This window comes from Haliotis asinina, chromosome 6, assembly GCF_037392515.1.
Source record: "Haliotis asinina isolate JCU_RB_2024 chromosome 6, JCU_Hal_asi_v2, whole genome shotgun sequence".
Classification (NCBI taxonomy): Eukaryota; Metazoa; Mollusca; class Gastropoda; order Lepetellida; family Haliotidae; genus Haliotis; species Haliotis asinina.
In genome coordinates, this window is record NC_090285.1 from 19,259,063 (window position 1) to 19,283,297 (window position 24,235).

The 24,235-nt window shown below is 38.3% G+C and overlaps 1 protein-coding gene across 1 annotated transcript in view; it reads left to right on the forward strand.

Moving 5' to 3' along the window:
* Positions 1-24,235, forward strand: part of LOC137286117 (zinc finger C3H1 domain-containing protein-like) — a 104,352-nt gene that overhangs the window by 20,515 nt on the left and 59,602 nt on the right. The window contains exons 21-22 of the mRNA XM_067817777.1: positions 7,933-8,119; positions 20,630-20,818. Coding sequence (XP_067673878.1) covers positions 7,933-8,119; positions 20,630-20,818 — 376 coding nt within the window. The remainder of the gene's footprint in view (positions 1-7,932; positions 8,120-20,629; positions 20,819-24,235) is intronic.

A 24,235-nucleotide genomic window follows, 5' to 3' on the forward strand; every position in this document is an offset into this window, starting at 1 on the left:
TAATGTTGCACTAAGCAATAGTATTCCCGCGATTGGATGGCAGTATAAGTTATTGGTCATGCCTATCCAGCTATTACGTTTTAGGCCACATATAATCCAACATACTCCACCAATACCATCTTGAAGAAAATAGACAAAAACCAAACAAAACCTTTTAAAAAACAGAAGGAAAATGAAAGCAAACTGTCCCATACCTCTGCCTCCACCAAAGATTTGAAAGTCTTGGTTAGAATTGATCTTCAGTAACCCATGCTTGTCATGAGACTAACAGGATCAGGTCAGGGTCGCTGGCTGGGTTGACATGTCCACAAACCGATAAAGATCCAGGTTAGAATTGGTCTTCAGCTACCCATGCTTGTAAGAGGTGACTAATGGGATCGGGATATCAGGCTTGCAGATTGACTTATCAAATATGCCAGCTGTGTAGATCAGTGCTCATACTATTGATCACTTGGTTGCCTGGTCTAGACTCATATATTTAGACTGCTGCCATATAGCTGGAATATTTCAGAGTGCACCATTAAACAAAAAAAAATCCTAAAATGCCTAACTATTCCTCAGATCCACAAAGGGATATTAAAGTGTCCATGCTTCCATCTTTTTCTTCCGTCTTTTCCGGAGCAGTACTTCAAAATCATTCACTATTTCGACACCAAACTTAGCACATACATAAATCTGGTGGTGCACTGGTGCCTTTTGGTAGTTTTGGATTTCTTTATGAAATATTTTTGGTGTATCCATGGCAACATGATTGACTTTGAATTTAGTGAGTGTGTTCTTTTCCGGACCAGAACTTCAAAACTGTTCTGTATTTCTAAACCAAGTTTGGCACATAGATAGATCTTGTGTACTGGTGCCTTTTGGTAGTGTTGAATTTTTTAATAAAATATATTTCTATGTTTCCATGGAAACAAGTTTGACTTTGAGTTTGGTGGTAGTACACTTTTGCGTTGGAGGAGAACTGTAGAACCTTTTAGTAGTTCTTCCTCAAACTTGGCACAGAAATTTTTTTGTTTCCATAGCAACAAGTTCAGTGGGTTTGGTGGGTGTGCTGTTTTGCTTAGGAGAACTTTAAAAGTGTTCACCTTTTCTAAACCAAACTTGGCACATGGATGGATCTGGTGGTGTACTGGTGCCTTTTGGTAGTTTTGGAATTCTGAATAAAATATTTTCAATGCTATCCTTCCACTTCGCCAAAACATTTGACATCATCATAACTAGTAGACATATTCATGAAGAGTATTTTGCCATTGCATGGGATATTGATGACTCTGTCCTCTTTTTTGGGTTGTTGCTCATTTGGTAATGTTAGCTAACACAGCATTTCATGAATACTGAACAAAATATAAAGAAGCTTAAGAAAAGTTTTGTTTGTTTAGATTGCAAGTTAAGTTTAGTGTTAAATACATAAGTTGGTTTAAGGAATACAATATTTGATTAGATATTCAAACTGGTATCATGGATCACAGTGATCCAGTTGTATTTGGCACCACCATTTGTATTCAGTAAGGATATAGGATTTCATTCCCAGAATTTGAGTAATAAACGTGAAGTGGCTGCTTCACAGCCATAAAAACCAGTAGTGTGATTATTTATCTCTGTCACAGTAAACTGAGTAGTAGAGCCAATATTTTCAAACAAATATGTGTATATATACATGGAATCCATTGTATGCACAATCACCTAAGGTGTGGAAAGTTGCACCACTTGTCTGGCATGTTAGAAATCAGTGGTTGTAGGATTGAGATGTACACTCGTAGGTCTGTTGGCACCATGCTGCTGTTTGTTTGTTTTGCCAAAATAAATTGCCATTCTTTTTGTAAATCTTCTAATGGAAAGGGGTATTAAAACTAATAGAACGGAAATGAGTTCTACTCTCAACATAGAACTGTGAAGGTCCGGGGTAGAATAGGCCTTCAGCAACCCATGCTTGCCATAAAAGGTGACTATGCCTGTTGTAAGAGGCAACTAACGGGATGGGGTAGTCAGACTTGCTGACTTGGTTGATACGTCAACTCCCAGTTGCGAAGATTGATATTCATGCTTTGGATCACTGGATTGTCTGGTCCAGACTCGATTATATATAGGCCACCACCATATGGCTTGAATGTTGCTGAGTGTGGCGTAAAGCTAAACTCACTCACTCACTACTCTATACATAAATCTGTGGGGAACCTTTCCTTTGTTTCTAGAGACCTGTGAAGGTCGCGGGGTAGGATAGGCCCTCAGCAACCCATGCTTGCCATAAAAGGCGACTGTACTCGTTGTAAGAGGCAACTAACGGGATTGGGTGGTCAGATGCTCATGTTGTTGATCACTGGATTGTCTGGTCCAGACTCAATTATTTACAGACCACCACCACATAACTGGAATATTGCTGAGTGCAGCGGAAAAGTAAACTCACTCACTTTGTTTCTAGAGGAGATGGTTGTAAGGCTGATGTCAGTGTAGAGATATCTCTTTGCAAGGAGCATCGCTGTTTGAGGGATGTAGTGAAAATCGCAGGTCAGCGTGCCATTGTACAAAACAATGTTAGCATAAGACAGTCATAAGTCCATGTTAAGGTACTTGCTGACACCACTATCTTTTAATGCAGGCTGTGGCTTCATGCATCAGTTAAAGATCCTCATAAAGAACAAATGTATTCAGCTTGGTGTTCATATTTTGATTGTTGTTAAAAAAGGTGCATTCAGCAATATACCAAAATATGATGACACCCTGTATATGATTGAATCTGGACCAGACAGTCCAGTGATTGATAGTGTAAGCAGCACTCCACATTGTCCGATTCAGTGACTTGGTAGTTAGTGTCTTGGAGCAGCTTTGTGTTACAACACTTATGAAATACTGGCCATCACAAATATGAAAATTGTTTCTGTGTGCATCTAAAATGTAATGCAATGTTCCATTGAAAATGGGCTGGGACTGGTCAACTTGTTGACAGCTCTTCAGTCTGATGGGAATTTTGTTTGAAAAGTCACTGATTAAATAAGTTGCATGTCTATTGTTTATAACTTTCTATCAGAAAACTTGAATTCTAAATACAGCGTGTCAGAGGGTTGTCCCTGTGTCTGCGATTTTATTCATTTTCTTTTTTTCGTGATCTTTGTTACCTTGACAACATCTCTAACATCAAATACAATTTTGTAAAGAAGCTAGATTTCCTGTACATGACATTCTGTTAAAATGGAGTGTCACACATTATGATCCAAGATTTGATGTCAAGGTAATGGCAATAATTAGCAACCATGTTGTGCACAAGTGAGTTTTATAGATCTGTAACTACTGTCACCGGGCTTGGTTTAAAACTTGACTGTTCCAGTCTTCAGTGAACCAACTTAACATGGATTCAGCTTACAGATTCATATTCATGTTTCCATTCGAAAAAGCCTTTGTCACACACAATTGATTATTAAGACCATAGCAACTGATCGTGAAACCATAAGAACTGATTCTTGACACCATAACAACTGATCTTGAAACCATAAGAACTGATCCTTGACACCATAACAACTGATCTTGAAGCCATCTAAACTTATCTTGAAGCGATGAAACCAGTGATGGCTGCAGGTTGTAACTATATACAATTTAAAGAATCAATTGCTCACCATACTATAACTAACAACTTTGATGCCACTTGCTTATTTTATTTTTTTAAACTCCTTAAACACACCAACATATCAGTGTGTGTGTGTGTGTTTGTGTATGCGTGTACGTGTGCGTGTGCGTGTGCGTGTGCGACTTTGAGCATTCTCTAGAGGGAAACAAGCATAAAATATGTATTCCTACAAATTCCTGAAATTGCTTGATTTGTGAAAGTAAGGTGTTTTTTTTAACATCTGGGAAAGAGACATTTAGGCCAATGATTTGAGTTTCTGTGCATCAAGACATGATGTGGAAAAACATTTTGAAATACTTCTTTCCAACCAACACCTGCTTTGTATAATCCAGTCTACTCTATTTCACTCATGCAGATGGAGAAAGCCTGCTTTCAAAACATTTTTGTCATCATCATTGCTCCCTGGTTGCTGATCCTGGTGGCTGTGCATCATTGCCCTATCATTTAACATGTGCATAAAAACACAACTAGAATTTTGTACGTCTGCTCCATCTCTCTTGGCTCAGCAAACAATGCAGCAATTGACTTATTCCTGTCTTCGAGTTAATTGTATTAATCATGCGCACATAAGCGGCATAGCTGCTTCATTTTGTAAAAGCTGACAAATGCAACCCAAGATTCATCTGCCAGTTTTGAGATTTTTACATCAGGAAAAAATCTCCAGCTTGTGGGTTCTTCCTGTTTTTGTACTGATCTGTTATCATTCATATCCTTACCTAAACACTGAAATGTGGCAAGGTCAGAGACTTGTGTCTAAATAAAACACCCACGATGTGTAAGGTCGGTGACAGCTAGTCGTGTGTTGTGTGTGGATCGACCATCATTTGTATGGCATTTTTAACCCAATAGGATCACAGCAGATATTGTGTTTGATCCAAGACCAGAATGCTGTCTCTCTGGGTTTACTGACTATCTAAGCAGCTGAAAAAGATTTCTTGATGTGGGAACTTATCAGATGCAATGACAGCGTAAATAAATGCCTATTGTATAATGCATTATTGTTGGACATTTTTGGATGGTATGTTTTCCTGATCACAAGAAGATATGTCTTCAATGCTATTGTGTTGTATGTGTCATATCTTTAATGGGAAGCGAATGTCTGTCTTTATGATATTGTTGTATGCACAAGATAACACTGTTTTGTCTGCAGAGTGCATCCTGGCAACGTGGTTATGATATTTGAAAATGGTAACCAATGTTTGAAAGACATTGTCATTACATAATTACTGAGAGGGAGGAAGGGAGGTTTTGTTGCTTTTAGCAGTGTCATAGTATTGGACATCAGAAACAGGCTTTGCCATTGTGCATGTCTTCAGGGACGAGCAAATACTTAGATATAACTGGACAATGAACATTTGTTTATAATTGCAATACTTTGAGGTACAGAAATGTTCAAGCATGTGTAGTCCTGGTTCTGTGTAGTGGCAGCCAAATGGTAAAAGCATATACTCTTGATTTAAAAAAAATGTTGGATCATTAATGATTTTTTTCAAATGTTGAAAGTACTTGCCACTGATAGAAAAATGAAAGATTATCTGAGGTGACCCTGGCTATTTTGCAAGCAGTATTTACAGTTTTGTTAAGTTTTGATTTATTTTTGACTGAAAGAGATTTGAACCAGCACTGAGAAGAAAAAGTGTGTATACTCTGAATAAAAGTGGTATAAACAGATTGGGAAACATTAAACATTGCAGTTTCCTCATTAGATGGAGGCCTTGTTGGCATTTACTATACAGGGCATGTGTGTTGGTATTCCACATGAATTCCATGTTAATCACTTCAAGCTTTTATTGGTTATATCGTAGACATTTGGGGCTTTATTCTATTCCAGTACTTTTACAGCAGTTCATGAAGCCCTGACTCCCTGTAATTCCTCAAACCAATAAACATTTATGAAAACATTGAATTTCTTAAAGGTTTTTGAGGCTGCTGAAGTGGAGCTGTGAGCTAACAATATCTGTGGAGTAATACCATGCCATGAAGAACTGAATATCTGAAACATTTTAAAATCACTATCAGTATCATTCTGCTGCTCTCAAAAGATTTCTTGTTTCACTTTCTGCAACCATTTTTTTCTGCTTGTGAGTGAAAGCTAAGTCATCAGCTTTTTGGTCTCCATTTGTCTTCTTATCTTAAGGTTGTGCTATAGCCAGTTTGGCTAGTAGAGCAATATCTTTTCTTATGTAGAGGTGGAGTGTAATGCAACAAAAACAATGAAATTTGCTGATGAAACTGGTGTCATCGCTGTCTGTGTGTATGTAATACATCCGATACCTTGTGCCCCATCACTTAACGTGGGAAGGCGTGTACAGAAAACATTACTTGCGATGATTCACCCTTACCCTGTTCCTTGAGAAACTCCATGAAGATTATCTAAAGGCTCCAGAAATTGTTGTTGTTGAATTCCTTGTCGTCTGGGAATTCTGTTTTACTTCTTGAAATGTTTATTGTTCACAGAGACCATTTTCCAGTGGGGTTTTTGTTGCTGTTGTCAAAACAGTGGACTGAGATCATCTTGAATTAAAAAAAATTCTCTTGAGTTAACAGTGAAAAATGGCATGGAGGCCATTTCAAGGGGAACAACTCTTGTTTACAAAGATTTCATTTGGCAATGATTTGGAATTAATGGTCTGCAGCTGTAGAGAAACTATATATGTGTATCTTTCTCTTTATTTAGACAATCCCAATAATTTTTTTTCTTATTGATATTCTTTCCTATCCAGTGTACATTTTTCAGAGGAAACGCTGTAGTGTTGCGTTAAAAGAAGCTGAATGTAAATATTTCAAGTTTACTTTAGAATTGTCAGATACAGCTAGGTTGTTGAAAAAGTGTGTTTTTAGTTCACTCGATTTAGCCTCCCTTGATGCTCACGAAACACGCTAGAAAGACATCTCAAGTTATTTTAGAAAGAATCTAATTTCTAAGATAATTTTAGTTGTATGTCTTGTCTGTCAATTAAAACAAAAAGCTGCCGAAACACATCACTCTTGTCAAAGATTGACATGGTCCACACATGCAGTAAATCAGTTTCCCTGTAAACCTGCAGAATTATTTTTGTCATTTGAGCTAAAGTATTTAAAAGCTTTTTTCCTTGGAAATATATCTTGTTGAAATTAAATCTTGGTTCTACTTTTTTCCCTAATGAAAATGTTATAACATGTAAATGTATTAATGATATGCAAATGTTTTGCCATTCCTTGACTGTTGCTCTCAATCTAGTGGTTCATTAGCATCCTCATCAGGAAAGATGAACTGTCAGATACTATTTTTATTTATTTTAAGGAATTATTGCTCTGATAATTGCAATTTGTCAAGTTGGTCTTATTATTATTAGATCATCCCTGTTCATATTTTAGTATGTATTAATCATCAGTCATGGACATGTTTTTCTTGTATAGATGAGCTAGCCAATCCTTATCTTAATGGATCTGAGACAATTAGTGTTGATTATATTTTTTGTGGTTGTTATTGAGGCAGTCAACCATAAGCCGACAGGTGTTTCATGTTTTCTTCTTATCTTTCCTGGATTTAGGGTGTTGACCATTAAACCATAAATCAAATAAAAGAAAATAGCTAAGCATGAAGGACAGAACCATGATTTCTTGGTGCTCACAGGTACATTTGTGGTAAAAGTGGTCACTTATCACACAGAAGACCTGGGGTTTTATTTCCTTGTTCAAGAATATGTGAATCATGCCTGGTCCTCATAGGCTGTGGGGTAGCCTAGTGGTTAAAGCACCCACTCGTCACTCTGAAGACCCGGGTTTGATTCCCCACATGGGTAAAATGTGTTGGTCCCATTTGTGGTGTACCCTGAAGTGATGTTGTTGGAATATTGCTTAAAAAAGCATAAAACCAAACTCACTCACTCAGGCGTCTCTAGCCTTGATATTGATGGAAGTATGCTAAACAACAAAATGCAGTACTCATGCACTCACACACTCTTGCCCAATATAGGGCTTGTGAGAGTTCTGAAATGATAATTTACTGAGAATAATGTGTTATTATTGTATTTCATGTTCCCCCAGGAGTGTGGATGTTGCTCACCACTGACAGTATTGCGTAGCACCATCTACTACTTTACTTGACCGTAAGAATCATCATTGTGAATCTCATACAGAATGAGCTCCCTGCTTCATTGTCTATATCTTGAAAGATCTCATCGTGGCTTATATCAGTAGCTAGTCTGTCAGGTCCAGACTTAATTATTATAGACTGCCATCACTATCCCAGAGTGAGGTTCATATAATAAATGACAAAATATAAGCAATGGTAAATAATAAGTATAGAACAATTTTGTTAACTGTTGCAGCTCGTCAGAGGCCAACTTGGACCAGGCCTTGAATGTACTGGCACGTGGTCTGGAGTCGAACAAGGATAGTAAAGTTTTGTGGCACAGATACCTGTCTCTGTATCAGTACCATCGAGATGCAGGTGACCTCCCTCATCTCTGCCAGATGGCCCTTCAGCATGCACCCTCATACCAAATATGGCAGTTGGTAAGTACTCTGAAGAATTTAACGTCTTTAATAATTATATTGTTTCCTAGGAGGGTATTGGTTCCACTCATCCACTGAAATGGGCACTCACTCACTCACTCACTCACTCACTCAGGCAATGGGGTAGAACTGTGCTTAAAGTGTTTGCTTTTTACACTGAAAACCAGACTTTGATTCCTAAATGTGGGTACAATGTGGGATGCCGATTTGTGGTGTCCCCAGCTGTCATGTTGCTGGAATGTTGCCACAATGGGAGTAAAATGAAACTCACTGTCTCACCATATTCACCCACTCACTTACCCACTGACCTAGTCACTTACCCACTCGCAGTGCTTTGTGTGGGATATATCAAGTCACGTCAGTTGTTGCCATTAGCTCCCAGTCAGGGTGATTTGCCGACCCCAGACTGCCTTACTACACTGCTAATTTCCTCCACTGATGAGATGCCATGGTCCCACTTTGTTTTAACTTGACAGCTGGTCTGTTCAACATAAATAAACAAAACATACTAAACAGCCTTTTTAAAGAACTGATCTGTTTTATTGTAATCTTGTACAATGAGATTTGTCATAGATAAATAGTGCCAATCAACACGCTTATTTTGCTTTTTATTTTGTTGTTTATCTTGTAAGCATTTGCCATTCATTTATTACATTAATGATCGCAGAGTTGGCTGTTTAAGCAACACAATCTTTTTTCACAAAAAAATTTAACTCTTATATTCTTAGTTACAACTTCAAGTGTGGCATTGCTGTTGCAAAATGTCAGGATTTATTTGAAACCAACAGACTTCAAAATTAATGCTTTATTTATTGTCGAATCAGATAACAATTCAGAACACATATATCATTTGTGGTAAAGAGGAACACCTTGAAATAACTTCACCTCTTCAAAGAGTCTTGAAGAAAGTCAGCAGTGTGAATGTAAATCCTATGGTGACAGACAGAGCACATGGCCATGCCATGAAAACTAATTGGTGTGTAAATAGTAGATGGGAATTTACAAGGAAGCACTTGGAACTTCAGCCATGGTTATCATCAGAAGTGTCAGATGCTGGTGTTCTGATAAACTGTCTTGTGCTGTTATGTAGGCCTCCACACTAAAACAACATGCCAAGGGTGCTTCATTTCTCGCACATGTCCACAAGGGGAGATACCTCAATGATTATTCTTAAATCTTTGATCTAGTTTTGGTGATGACGGGACTGATTTTGGATATGTTGTTCGGGGTTCATATTTATTTAGCTTGTCATCACTGAGATGTAATAAATCAGGTTACAACATCAATCATATTTTTGCGGTACTTCCTGTTGTCTATCTTGTACCAGCTGCTTTGGAAAAAACAGAAACTACAGATTATGTTGTCACTTGAAATCTGTTAGATTTTCAAGTTTGTTGATTTCAAGCTTGTTTACCATGCTTGCTTCAGTGTTATCTTTTGCTGTTTAGTTCATTTTCTGTGAAAAGGATAATTTTACGTTGAAAATATTATGTATTTAGAGCATTCTGCTGCCCTTTTTGGTCATTATTTCCAGGCTTGAAATAAATGGTTTTAAGCAGTGAAGTTTGCTAGATGGAATTATTGCTGAATAAACATGAACTGAATGTGAACAGGAATGTGTTCTAACATTCAAAAACTATCTGAACACAGAGGTAATCATTGCAAGGTTATAGCTATGTAATGAACCTCATTCGTAATTCTGCATTTGAATATATTTGTACTGATTACAACCTTAAATGGCTTATATGGGCATACTTGCAACCTGTTGTCACCAAATTATAAAGCTAATAACCACCAGGAACGTGACTTACAATGTTCTACCTGTTTTGTGTGTGTACATTTGTGTGAGTCAGGGAATGGTGTGTTGCGATGAGGATAGTGGTATAGCAGATGGTCTGCAGTTGGGGGTCAGATTGGAGTTGTCTCCCTTTGGCCACTATCTCTGCTGACCATCTTGATTCAGCTAGTATGATCATGAAATTAATGTTTGTTTTTCTGCCTACGACCTCTAGCTGTGGTAATTCTTTAACCGATACAATCATCTGACACCAAATACAAATAAGTCAACAATAAACTGAAGGTTGAGATCTGGCAACTAGCAACACAGTAAGGATGATAATTTGTCATAGCCCCCTGGGGCTAAAGGTCCTATTGCCCTCAGTTTTGTTTCTAGCAATCTTTACCTTGATAGGTCTTTTCTGTAACATTTGATTTGATTTATGATATGGGTTTATTTTATTTCAGCATATCCTTGTGTGTGTTTATTTGGGTTGTCTTTGTTGATGAAGCTAGGAAGTTTTACAGATTATTATGCCATTCAATACACTGGTGCAGGCATAGACTGTCATATCGCACCAATTAATATGATTAATCTTTCCTTTGCTCATGTTAAACTGATGCCCAAAAGATAGTAGTAAATTGAGTTTTTTTATTCCCTTTAGAGATAAAGGCCCCTTCGTATACCGCCAACTGTAACATTATCTCAAATCTTGAAATTTTATCTGCAACTGAAAGGAGTGTGTTGTCCTAATTGAAGTTCTTTTCAGACATATTAAGCCAATGTTTATCCTCTTATGTCAGTTTATTTGAAAGCTCACACCTCAAAAAAACTTTAAAATGAATTAAAAAAATGAAAGGAAAAACTTGACTGAAAGAAGTGTATCCGGAATTGTTCATGACTTCTAAATCATGGCTTCAAATAGTTTCAGGATGTGGTGTGGCAGAGTTTACAGGAGCTAGCCTAGTGGTTAGTGCACTTGCTTTTCAGACAAAAGGATGAGTTTGATTCTCTATATGTATGTCATTTGAAAAGCAACTTGTGAGTAATGTTAGGGATGACTGTTGAAGAGGAAGCCACTATTCGATAGCGATAGTCTGCAACCAACTATTGCAGTAGTTCTTTTCTTCTTCAGTTTCAATTGAAGTCATTTCCCCAAAGAATGTATAGTTTATATGAAGTAAAAACTGACAATAACTGACAACAAATTTGAAAGCTAGATAAAGTTTAAGAGACAACAGGGGAGGATAACTCTAAATCAAAGTGAATGAATCTGGTATTTTGCGCTGTGCATAATATCAATGTATCAATAGTTTTCATTTCTACCATAGCTTAATTGCTATCGGAGACTTGACAATACTCGTTGGAGCAGCCTGTGGTTGAAGCGTTTACCTGCCATGCTGAAGACCTGGGTTCGATTCTCATATGGGTACAATGTGCGAATCCCATATCATGTATCTCCTGCTGTGATATTGTTGGAATATTGCTGAAAGCTGCATGAAACTAAACTCCTTTGCTCATACTCGTCTGAAATAAAAAAAAAGAAACCTCCAAAGGTTATGCTTGATCAGATAATGCTTTGATGTCTTTAAAATTCTTTAAAGTCGCATATTGTGTACCAAATGTGGCCATCCAGGGCACATCAGGTAACTGGCAGTGATGACACTCAGAACCAGTGCCTAAGATTCCCAAAATTATACCAGAGAGTCCTGAGGCCCCTTGAAGTATGTAAATCCCTGCTTGCTCACTCCATAACAAGCGATGACAGTCTCCTGGTGCATTGTAATGAAACTGTAAATAAAAAGCTGTCTGCTGTGGACACCTACGACTTGCCTCCCCATGCTGACATCCCCTCATCCATGTATCAACAGTCTGGCAAGACCGCCCCTAACTCCACACATGTCCAGCCATGGAAAAAAGTTCAATCCCAAGTATAAAGTTTTCATTGAGTGTTCTCCTGGACCTCACAGTCGATATTTGAAAATAATCTGCAGCAGCATGCAGTCTGGCAGTATGTCAGCCATATGCTGACAGTGGTGACTGGGAAGCGAGCTGTTCTTTGTGGAGGGACTTGGACCTTGCTATATTGTGCAACATGGGTTGGGAGTTGGAATAAACAGTTGGTTTTTTTTAATCTGGACCCACTGAAATTCCAGCAGTCTGAACAGTGGTGGTGGGGTAGCCTAATTGTTAAGTGGCAAATTGTCACACTGAAGACCAAGATACTATTCCTCACATGGGTACATGATGTGTGCAGCCTACTTCTACTGCTGCCTGCTGTGATCTTGCTGGAATATTAGTAAAAGCTGTGTAAAACAAAAATTCAGTCACTTGATGTCTGAACACCAGCACATTAACTTGCTCCTTGCAAAAGCAGGGCTTTATACCAGCCTTTCGTTATCACACTCATACATTTAATTTAATGCTGCAAACATTCGCTTGAGCTCCAAAAAGCACCTGAAAATGACTTCTAGACCTTTGTGAAAGTAATCAAAACTTTCTTGTGTACTTTACAAAACATTCTGTTTTGTATGATTGCAGTGTTTAGAAAAGACTTCGGTTTTATTGAAATTTGAACTGTCTTCTTGACCATATATAATCTTTGGTAAGAAATTCAATTTTTTAAAGTTTTAAAATGCTCCTTTTGTCAATGTGAAAGTCTCTAGACTATCTGTCCAGCAAGTACTGTATTGATGTTTTTCAAGATATTTTGATATATTAATATTACTTTTTTAGTTCATTCTTGGTCTAAATCTTTCAACACTTAAGCTGTACTTTGCACATCTCCACTTTTGATGACATATTTTGGATATATTTTCAGATTTCAGTCTTTGTTTTCCATCAATATCTGCCTTGCATATTAACGAAAAATAACTTTTGTTACGTGTTTACGTGAATCTTTGTAAAACTGATGACTTCATATCCAAGTGATCTCCATTAGCTTCAATTCTGATGGTATCTTCACTTTAACATTTCTGGTGTTGTTAACATGCAGAGCAAGACATGACGGTTTGTTTATGCTGTCATTGTGTGTGAAATAAGTAGGTGAGGAAAATATCACTCATAAATATTTTTACTGTGACATATTTCTAAGGATTTACTGAAGTATGCGTCCACTTAGAGCCTGCTTACATCATGTTTAAAAACATGCAAATAACCGGAAATGCCAGATGCAATTTTAGGCTGCTTGAAGATTTATCACAAGGTAAAAGGGATGTGATTTCAAGGTATTAAATGTTTTGAGATTACATAAATATGAAGTGGGTATTTCCGTGTATCAAATAAATTTGAGAGGTGCTTAAATGTGGTTAGAGATCCAATCAGACAGGTCTGAGCTTGTTCTAAACGAGAGCCTCAGGTCTAATCTCATTATCACTGCACATGTTCAAGTGCAGTTATCAAGTATGGTTTTATGACATTCATTTCAAGAAACAAGGACCAACATCAAAAGCAGAATACTCTGTAATTTATCAAGACTGGATGCTATGTTTGTGTCCTGATCCTAATGTCTTTTTTTATATGTTCACGTCATGTAGTAGAATCACTTGTTGAAATTTGTTTTTAAACGTAATGTACTTTGATCTCAGTAGTGTTATCTTTGATTATGTTGATGATTGAAGAAGTTTGAATTCATTACTGTCATTACTGTCTGTATTTGAAATATTATCCATGGTTTTCAGTGCATGTTTTTTTTAATACATGAAAGCTCTGTTCGAATAGGAGGGTGTGGCCTTTACAAGAATCTTGAAAATATTGCTTCAAACACTGAATAAGATTCACAAATATTTGGCATTATGACATCATCACGTGTGTAAACTCAGCTGCCAGTGTTGTGTGGGTTCAACTCTGTGGTAGTGAACTGTAACTGGTGGCACTTATTAGGAACAAAAATATCTACACAGACTGTCAGTCAGGTATTTGGTGCTTGGTGATAGATCTGAATTCCAGATAATTGTAATTGGTCTGTCAGCACCACTGGCTCAAGGGTGGTGGTGGCGGTGGTTGTGGTGGTGGTGGGGTAGCCAAATGGTTAAGGTGTCTGCCTAGGATTGATTCTCCATATGGGTACAATGTCTGTAACCCATTTCTGGTGTTCCCTGCCATGATATTGCTGGAATATTGCTAAGAGCAGTCTCAAACTAAACTAACTCAGTCACTCAGCACTGCTGGTCAGTGCCGCTTGTTGTCACTCTTATTTGTATCACTGAGGTTGGCTACATCTTCCATATCTCACAGCTTCTTTTTGACCCGTGAAGGTCCCGGGGTAGAATAGGCCTTCAGCAACCCATGCTTGCCATAAAAGGCGACTATGCTTTTCGTAAGAGGCGACTAATGGGATCAGGTGGTCAGGCTTGCTGACTTGGTTGACACATGTCATCGGTTCCCAATAGCGCAGATCGATGCTCATGTTGTTGATCACTGGATTGTCTGGTCCAGACTCGATTATTTTACAGACCGCTGCCATATAGCTGGAATATTGCTGAGTGCAGCATAAAACTAAACTCACTCATTCACTACAGCTTCTTTTGTCTTAATGGAACCAGGGATGGCAATTTTCTGCGAATCTGCAGAAATTGGTTGATTTAAATGCAAATCAGTCAATCCTGGACCTTCAGCGAAATTTCAGCTGAAATCACTTTCACCTGTTGCTATCCATGTGAAACTGAAGGAGTCATTTATACAGTGTTCAGTGGTCACGAAGGGACTATGGGGTTGAGGTACACTTGATGTTTGTTTATGTTCCCTGAGACAGAGGGTACCTCAAACCATGGTCCCGGATGGACCAGAGAGCACCGTATTTATCTTACAGAACACCTCAATGTTAATTTTGAACTGTTGAATCGGATCGTACACTTCAGCTAACCTGTGTGAATCAAATGATTCGAATCTTGCATATTGCTGTTTTTTTCCCTAAGGTATTGTCTTAGTAAAGTCGCAGCAATGTAATTTCCCTTCTTAATATCCAAAGGGACTACATTTGAACGTTTTGTCAAAATATTTTTATTGGAGAGAGAGTCAAATGTTTACGTAGCCATCGCTTGATTTTGCAGATGACACAAGAAAAACACATTTAGACGTACCTCCCTTCCATCAATTTCCATTTGTAAAACATCGGTAATTTCCGTGCATCATGCGTCATTTATTGTTATTTGAGATAAAAAATTATCTACCACAAAGTACAGAATGAGTTGCTATTGGCAGTGGGGTGTATTGCAATACACCTCACTTGTACACGGGGTTCATTGAAAATAATAGAAGAGCGCTCGGCCAGTCAGACAGCAACATTTATGTGTGAGGTTAGATAAGAACCAAAGTCATGCTCTTGAATCCACATACACTGACAGGCTGAATTATGCAGTTGTTGCCCATTCTGGCATTTGCAATGATATAATAGCTTTTAGCAGATGACAACCTCTACTGTGTAATATTTCCAAGTGTTGGATAGGTCCCATAGTTTTCCTTCTTGTCATCTTGAAAGCATTGATTTCTATTCAATTACGTGTATGTTTCTATAGATGTGCTTATTTCTTTTTCCTGAAATGGTATATATCTCAGACAATTGCTATACCCCCAGTGAAGCTACTTCGTCATTTAACTGAAACCTGTTCAAGGCAGTTCCTGCAGCCACCATCTTGTTCTCATATGCTAGCTATCCATTTTCTCAGTGGTACAGAAGTAGAATCAAACTCTACATTCCCATCATCAGAGAGTGCTACAGTTTGCCCTGCAGACGTCTTTTCCTCACAGGTGGCTATGTATCTTAGTTGTTTAAGCATTGGTTGATCCAGCTGTGTCCCTGGGTCCATTTCGCAACATGGGTACAATGTGTGAAGCCCATTTCTTGTCCCCCTGCCATGATCTAACTGGAATATTCGTAAAGGCATGTAAAACCCGACACTCACTCACTTGTTTCCTCATTACCAAATAATATAGCTGACCCATGTCTCCACCGTACACCACAGTTGCCAAAATAAACAGAAGAGATCCGGATAAGAAGCTTCAAGAAGATTCCAGGCTTTGTCTGTGAATACTGTCCTGACTACACTTCCAGACTACACTTCCAGACCTTGTGTTCCAGTGCATATGATCCCGTATCACCTTCAACTGCAGATGTATTCCATCCTCAGAGGAAACTATAGAGTGAATGATGTGCTGTTTTCTTAGCCTGGCCTCTGTCTGCAATAATTACCTACACCTACATGTTTGTTAACAGACTGATAAATAATTGTTTTCGACATTGTGAAAATGTGTTGAGTCAGGAAGGAAGGTGGAAGAGTTTTTGTGCATGTTGGTTTGTTTGATCTGTGGTTGCATGTTGCCACGTGGGTGTACAGTTCCCTGCCAGGCGAGCTAAGTGTAGGTAAATATTTGTATTTGGAGTGGTTTAGTTTCACAAAAAGTCCTTCGTGTCTTAATAATACATATGTGTGTGTTGAATCAATCATTAATCTGGACTATGACCAGTTTGTATATGGAACAGCTGTGTGAGTGTTATCATGGCATGTGTTCCAGTGTTGTTTTCAGATAGTCAGTTAGTCTTCTTCGTCCAAATCTGCTTCCACATCCTAGTGGATAGTGTCTATGCGTTTGGTTGGTGGTTTGATCCGGTGGCCATATCATTTAAAAAACCCAAATGGGTCTTGTTGTTACCCTGCCTGGTATATTTTGTATAGGGTAATGATAGTTCAGCTATTTGTCTGTGTGACCCATGGAGATCCGGAGTTGAATAGGTCTTCAGCAAACCATTCTTGCCACAAAGGGCAACTTTGCTTGTTGGAAGAGGCGACTAATAGGATCGGGTGATCACTCAGTGACTTGCTTGACACATGTCATAGGTATCAAAGAATGCTTAATAAGTTTCTAACTGGTATTCCAAATTACAACATTTTCAGTCATTTTACCTCATCCTTTGCTTGAAGTAGCTTGACACTTGCACCATCATTCATGTTAATGTGTTGAAACCAACCTTGCAAGATTACGCCACCAAAAATTTTATGGGGTCTTTTGGATCTTATAGGTTGAAAAAATGCTTGGAAGTCTCAAAGCAAATATTGTCTGAAACACTCTTCAAATCTGAGGATATTCAGGCAGGAGAATGTGAATTTTGGGGAAAATTGTGAATTGTGTATTCTGTCTGTGGAAGTTCATCTATATTTTGTGTTGTGGTTGAACCCATACATCTATAAGCAAGAAGGTTAATTTAGCATACAGTGTCAATATTTACCTTACATCAGGGAGTATCATCCTGATACCATCTCACAGTGTTGGAATTATGTTGGACTAATGAGATTTCTTCAGGTAAGCAAAACTATTCCATAACCCATCGTGTATCCTTCAGAGATCACAATGATTAGCTAAATTAGTTCATTCATGCTGTAGACACCCCTACTCAAGCATGTCATAAGTCTATTTTGTTTGGGCAATTTTTGCTTAGGTATGAGTTAGGCTTTTGTGCCGGGACTGAGACCTCACCTTTGTTAATGTTGCGTTAATGCCAGCTCCATGTCTTGTCAGGAATGTCATCACTCTCCATCAATGTTTTCCCTGTGGCTATCATCAGATGCTTCTGTGGATTCCTGCATGGTATGGCCCATGGTTTAAATAACTTGTTTCTTTTACTAGTCCATTGTAAAGGGTAGAAGATTAAATGGAAAATCTCTTAAGAAAAATCATGTTGCATTTCAGTGTTTTAATTGAGGGTGACCAGAGGTCTTGGTGCTTATGTTGTAATAGCTTAAGGGGTGTTTAGATTTCAATACTATAACCAGAACCATGAGGGGTTGCAGGAACCGCGTCAGTGTCTCTCACTCATGTAATAAACACATACTGATAAGATCTGAGATAAATACTGTGTGTGGTCAATGTATTAAGAATGAAGTTACTGTTTTCAGTATTTTAGGGGTTGAATTTTACATTTTTGGATAATTTCAGTTTATAAAGGCTGCTTGGTTGGTTTCTTGTTAATCAGTCTCAGTCTGTAAACAAGTGATTCTAGGTCAGGCAGTCCAGTGATCAACAACATGAACATCGATCTGTCCTCCTACCCTCCATCACACATGCACACTCATACATGCTCACATGCACTTACATAAACATTTACAGGTGCACTCTAATGCCATGATTTTGTATCATTAAGGTTGAAGCTACATACAATCATGAAGAATTGTTGGGTAGCCCTCGGAAATATTTCATTCGTGTGAAATTTCATTTAGTACACTTCTGTCGTGATCTTGTACAATTGCTTCAATAACAGGATTGTTAAGAATCATACAGTATTTATTTTGCAATGAATCAACAAGCACACTGCCTGCCTCCGTGGCTTTAGGGCAACGTCTGGATATTTGCCCATGGTCTTGTTCACCAAGTGATAAGTGTATTTGCCTGTTTGCACATTTATCTTCACATTTGTCTATTCAATATTTTTATCAATGCAGGACGAATTTGAACAGTCAAACCACGTTGGTGTGTGGCTTTTTCAGGTATCAGGATGAATGTAATGCTTTGTATGTCCAAAGTAGTTTGTCATGGTGTAATAAGAAGGGTTACACCTGTGAACACAGGTCGCACTGTTACGTATGATAATCAAGCTGTTAGAAGTTCCTGTTGCACGTGGGTTTTGAAGGATTTGGAATTCATGATGTGCCAGTGTACTCCATATTCTGTTGCTGGAAATAGTTTTGCTATTGATGTGAAAAAGATGGTGTGAAAAAGACGAGTTTGTTCCACAACTCAGGGTAAATAGTTCTTTTTGGTAATATTTTGTCAAACGTTATTTTAGATTGTGAAGTCTTAGAATGGAATCTGATTAAGATTAAGAATGCGAGGGTGTAGCTGGTTGATACTGGTGCTTCAGATAGTTCGCTCTGCAATAGGCATGATAAGTGTCCCTTGAAAATATTTTCCTTTGATGAAATTTTTGAAGTATGAGACACACCTGAGATGAAAAGTTCTATTTTGGGATTATTTTTTGTGAAATGGGATGCACATTATCGTATTAGTATTCATATTGGAACCTGATACGTTTGAAATATGGAGATTTAAGTTTCCGTCTGCCTCATATGAGGACCCAAGGGGATAAGATGTTCTGTCAATATTGGTTTTAGTTTACAGGTATCTCACACAATAAGGCGTTTGCCCTACGTATTTGAAATGTTAAATGTGTTTAATCCCAGTGGGAGAGTAGATCCTCAATATGTTTATCGACAGGGAAGATTTCATCTTATCAGTTTTGCCCTGTATTTTCAGCCTGATGTTAACATAGTATTAGAGGCATGATGTTAATTCATGGCAAGTATTCATGAGTGAAGTAATTGGTTTTGTATGACTTGTCCTGTCAGTGTCATATGACCCAATACTATGCACACATCAGGTTCGTCGTAGGTAGGGCTATGCCAGTCTTCCACCCTTCTTCGTCTTTTCGACGGTGTCATCTAAACCTTTGTAGATGAGCAGAGGCATTCATACCAGCCGTTTGATCTCTGTCAGCTAATATGTATGTTTTGTAGTCTACGAAAGATGAGTTGCATATCTTGTGTTTGCACTGCCTCTTGTATAATTGATTTTTCTCTTTCGAAATTCAGTTCCTTTAATATTTAGTATTACTCTTACGTTGGGTGTATTGTTGGAAATTTGATTTACACAGGTAGCTTTTCACATCAAAGTGGGCCTTCATATTTGAGGGTTTTTCATGTAATTTGATATTTATTTTGAAGCAATCAGTCAAGATTAAAGTTCAAATATCAGCTGGTCGCTATGTTGTGTTGAGGGACTGTTTTGATGAGTTGATTGTAGTGGGCAGAACTGTTGTCAAAGGCTTGGTGTTTGTTTGCCTTTACATGTCGTTAATGTGTTTGCTTTCTACAACCCCTCATAAGATTCCACACACCTGCAAGTGAAAAAGATGTCAAGGGGTTAAGTTTAAAAAAAATGCACCATTAACAGCTTGTTTGAAATTTATGACGATAATAAAAAGCATTAAATGTAGGGCACTAGTCGTTTGTTAGAAATATGAACTGTTTTGTATGCTTATTCTACCTTGTCTGAAAAAATGAATAGAAACAGTTATTGATGTCAGCTACAGACATTGTTACAGTAGAATGACCTCATTTGTGATGCGGAAATATTTTCTTTATTGGTACTAGTGTGATGTTAAGTGTTTTGCATGGATTATTTTGAGTACCTGCAGTGAAGACCATAATGGATGTGTAACTGGTTGTAAGTAATTGCAACATAACTTGAAGGTGTTCTAGCTCTTCCTTTGATATTTGTTATTGTTGGTGATTTGTTGTCAGCAGACCAAACAATTTTGATAATCCAGGGTACACTTGCACCCCTGTAGGTTACATTGAGATGAAAAATCACAAGTTTTGTTATAATAAGGTCCTTGTATTTGACTGTTGTTAGCACCTTTAAGACAGCATTGTTCAAGTTTCTAGTCCTTTGACACACAAGGAAATGTAACCTTACTATAAGCATTTGATGCTCAGTAACGTTAATGTAATTAGTTTGTGGATTTTGAGAAATTGAAATTTGATTGTGTATTTCGTTATATCCTTAGAAAATATGAAACTGATGTATTGAAGAACAATTATACAAACTTCATGACATGTCTGTTGTAAAATTATGAACTGGTGAATGGTAGTCAAGAGGACCCTCACATTGAAGCCAGTGGTTTGATTCTGTTGGTGTTTTATCTTGCGACTGTGTATTAAACAAATTTGTTTCCTTTGCAGTATGCTGAGACTGTAAGCAACTTCCAGAGGAGGGATGAAATTTGTGAGAAGACTTTGGAGTTCTTGAGGACCAGTTCAGCAGATGTCCCTGCGAGCAGACGGTCACACCAGATCCTGGAAACTTTGATGTATAAGACAACCTTAGTTGTGCAATCAGGGAGATACAAGACAGGACTCACATACTTACAGGTAACAACCACCTACAACTTGATTTTTGGTTTTTTATGTCCTTCAATCTGCTGTACAATTTTTATTGCACTTGTGTGCAAGAAACTTATTGTGTATTTTAATCCAGTTTTTGCCCTGATTATGATTCTTGGTTGTGAACAGCCTTTGTATGAGTTTCACTGAAATGGTAATTGATTTAGACCTGCATTCCTTTACTCCTACATTGAACTGACAACCTGGGATGTAACATGTACCTTGAAAACCTTTAAAAAAAACCCAAAGCACGCACACTCCAGAAAAGCATTGAACTAAATACAGTGTCAGTTTTTCAAAGAGCAAGAATGAAGCTGTTGGCTCTTACTTCATTCAGTCCAGTGAAGCTCTCGGATTGACTAGGTCTGCAGCAACCCATGTTTGCCATAAGAGGTGACTAACAGGATCGGATGGTCAGACTTGCTGATTTGGTTGACACGTTATCAGTTCCCAATTGTGCAGATTGATGCTCGTGCTATCGGTCACTGGATTATCTGGGCCTGATTCGGATTATTTAGTGACTGCCACCATATAGCTGGAATATTGTAGAATGTGGCGTAAAACTAAACTCACCTATTTGATGCTGTATGGAGAAAGTGTAGATGACCAGTTCGAAGTAGGTTAGGTCATCATGATCCCATGCTTATCACACTTGCTCACAGTTTTGAGGATCATGTTCCCTTCATGCACATTTTACATAACCTGTATTGGTCAACACTGGTTATGCATGACACTTGCTCACTCCATCACCTCAAAAGTCAGCAACATGCCCATCCATTCACATACTCATCTGAAATTTATAAGATCGTTTTCCAGAGTTCATAATAATGTATGTCAAAAAATGAACTAGACATTTTAAGCAGGTATATTATCAAGACCTTGAAGATATTTATGAGAGTGGTATTATGCTGCAGTAAAAGTGCTCCTCATGAAACAGATGTAAACTTTATGTCAGTAATGAGACAACTTACCATGCATGTTCTTTGAAACGGTTTCTTTCATGTCTGTCTGCCACTTGGTCTAGACCCCCATAAGCATGCAGCCCTAAACATATTGCAGAACAGCTTCAAATGTGCTTAGTTTGTTATTTTCTCTTACTTGCACCACTGCATTCAGTCTGAATGGAAACAATACGTGGGGTGGGGCAGGCATGCATTGTAAACTGTGCTTGGAGATTTGTGTTTGACACTGAGGCCAGAAACGAGATCTCTGTGTGCTTCACAAGTTTGTCTAATGTCATGCACAAGTCAATGTTGCCGACACTTTACGTAAGATCAGGAGAAAGGGAAGAGAAACAGTAGCCAAAGTCGTGCACTGACCTTCTTCCAGGTCCCATCCCTCATTCCCACAACAATTTTCGACTTTCATAAATGCAAATCCTGGATTAAGTCCGTCTGGGATGTTTTTTGAAGGTGGAAAATAGATGAATTAACTTGTGTAGAGATGTTAAACATGATCTGCCCAGGACTCTCATCAAAGCACTCTCGACTTCGACCTCCATTACATTGGGCAGTATGTGAACGTCTGCCACACATGATTGGCATTTTAGGATCTCATTTCTGTATCTGCCTGTATTTGATGTGCATCAGATTTCATGGTGTCACCCCCCACAGCCAGCATGTTCTTCAAACACAACCGGCACCCCTGTTCCCACCCCCTGTGGATGTTATTGTTACGCTGCGACTTCCTATGGCAGGGCGCCCCTTGGTGTGTCTCAAGTACAGAGGGTGCCCTCTGCAGCAGGTTCTGTTGTCGCCACATGCATGTGTTAAAACATGCTCACTCTATGTGGAACATGTGTGGCCAAAAACACAAATGTTTAAAAAATGTTGTAAAATATTTACGTTTTTAACCTGTGATCTGAGAAAAAAACTTGGAAGGCTTGGATGACTAAAATGTGTGGATGTGTATAAGATCTCCATAATCATTGGCCATTTAAATCTGGCAGGTTAGATTGTTTGGTTGAGGTTGCACTGAATTGTTTTGGTTTTATGTTCATGATTTAAATATGCATTAGTCTGCAAAGATTATATCACTCTGTTGATAGACTTGTCACCAAACAAATGTGCTGCCAAAAAAATTAATTTTGGGAATGATGTATTTTTGTGTCAAAGCAAAACAAGAGGCTATGCTGTTATACAGTTGTCATTGTTTATTGCCTTGTGTCCAATCAAATTCTGTTGCACTGATTTAGTTTGTAGTGAAAAGCTGACATTTGCTGTCCCCAACATTTAACTGATACAAAATGCAGTGATGTAAATCAGAACCCCATGGGATTTTGGATTGGAATGGATCCCTGAAACCTGTGCTGGTAGCGAAAGGTGATTTGGAATTCAGATGAAAGCATGTCATCATACTCCATGAGGTGTTTCCTTGCTCAAATTGTCAATCACTGAACTGTTTGTTCAGACATGATCATTTACAGATTGAGCAGATAACCGGAATACTGCTGAATGTGGCATTAAACAACAAATTAAAACATCATAAATCTAGATGGTACCATTTCCAGTTTAAATAAACCAGATTGTCAGTCAACCAAAACATCATTAAAGTAAACCTGCTCATCACCAGCTCGATCACTCTCCCAATTGTCACGGACTCACTCTCAACATACTTACTGGTTGTGGTTCCCCCACATTTACCAGCAGTGCTGTTGAACATAGCTTGCTAAACACTTCAGCAAGAAGTATGGCATTAAGCCCACAGTGGCAGTGGAGGTCCCTGATTTCTTCAACAAGACCTGGAGATCTACATCTCCACCACAATGGCTCTTCTCTAATTAAATGTCCTGGCAGACGCATTGAAATAATTAGTGCTGGGTTTGGCTAGTATTTGCAAGGCAACGTGATATTATTTGCTGTTGGTGTCATGAGAGTTGATGAATGTAATGTCCACCTCTGCTGTTTGAGGGCCTTTGGATCTTTGTCCTGATCCACCTTTGGCCTTTGGTGGCCCCACTAAGTGAGGGTTGTGTTACTGAGGATGTCACCCCAAGTGTCAAGCAGTATTGTTACTTTCAGGGCTGCTCTCAGACAGACAGCAATGCTCTGCTACATAATATGATGTCTGAAATTTAGAACAGAGGAAGAAAGCCATTCTGTTGCTGATGAAGTAATAGGACATGAATCCAGACCAAATAAGCTCAAGTTATCCAAGAACGACATGCATTTCAGAATCAGGGATTAGCTTTTTACCTCGCTTTGAAATAATGAATCTATGTAAGTCATCATTAGGAGTCTTTTCCTTCCACTAATAGACCTCTTTGGGAAGTGCCAAAGTTATCAAATGTATCCACTGTTGAAAGGGGCAAGTCATCTCCAGTTAGCTCAGATAATGTGTACTGTGCATGGGACTCAAGTAGGAAATTAACTAGTAAATCAGTTGTGATGGGAGGTTTGATGGGCT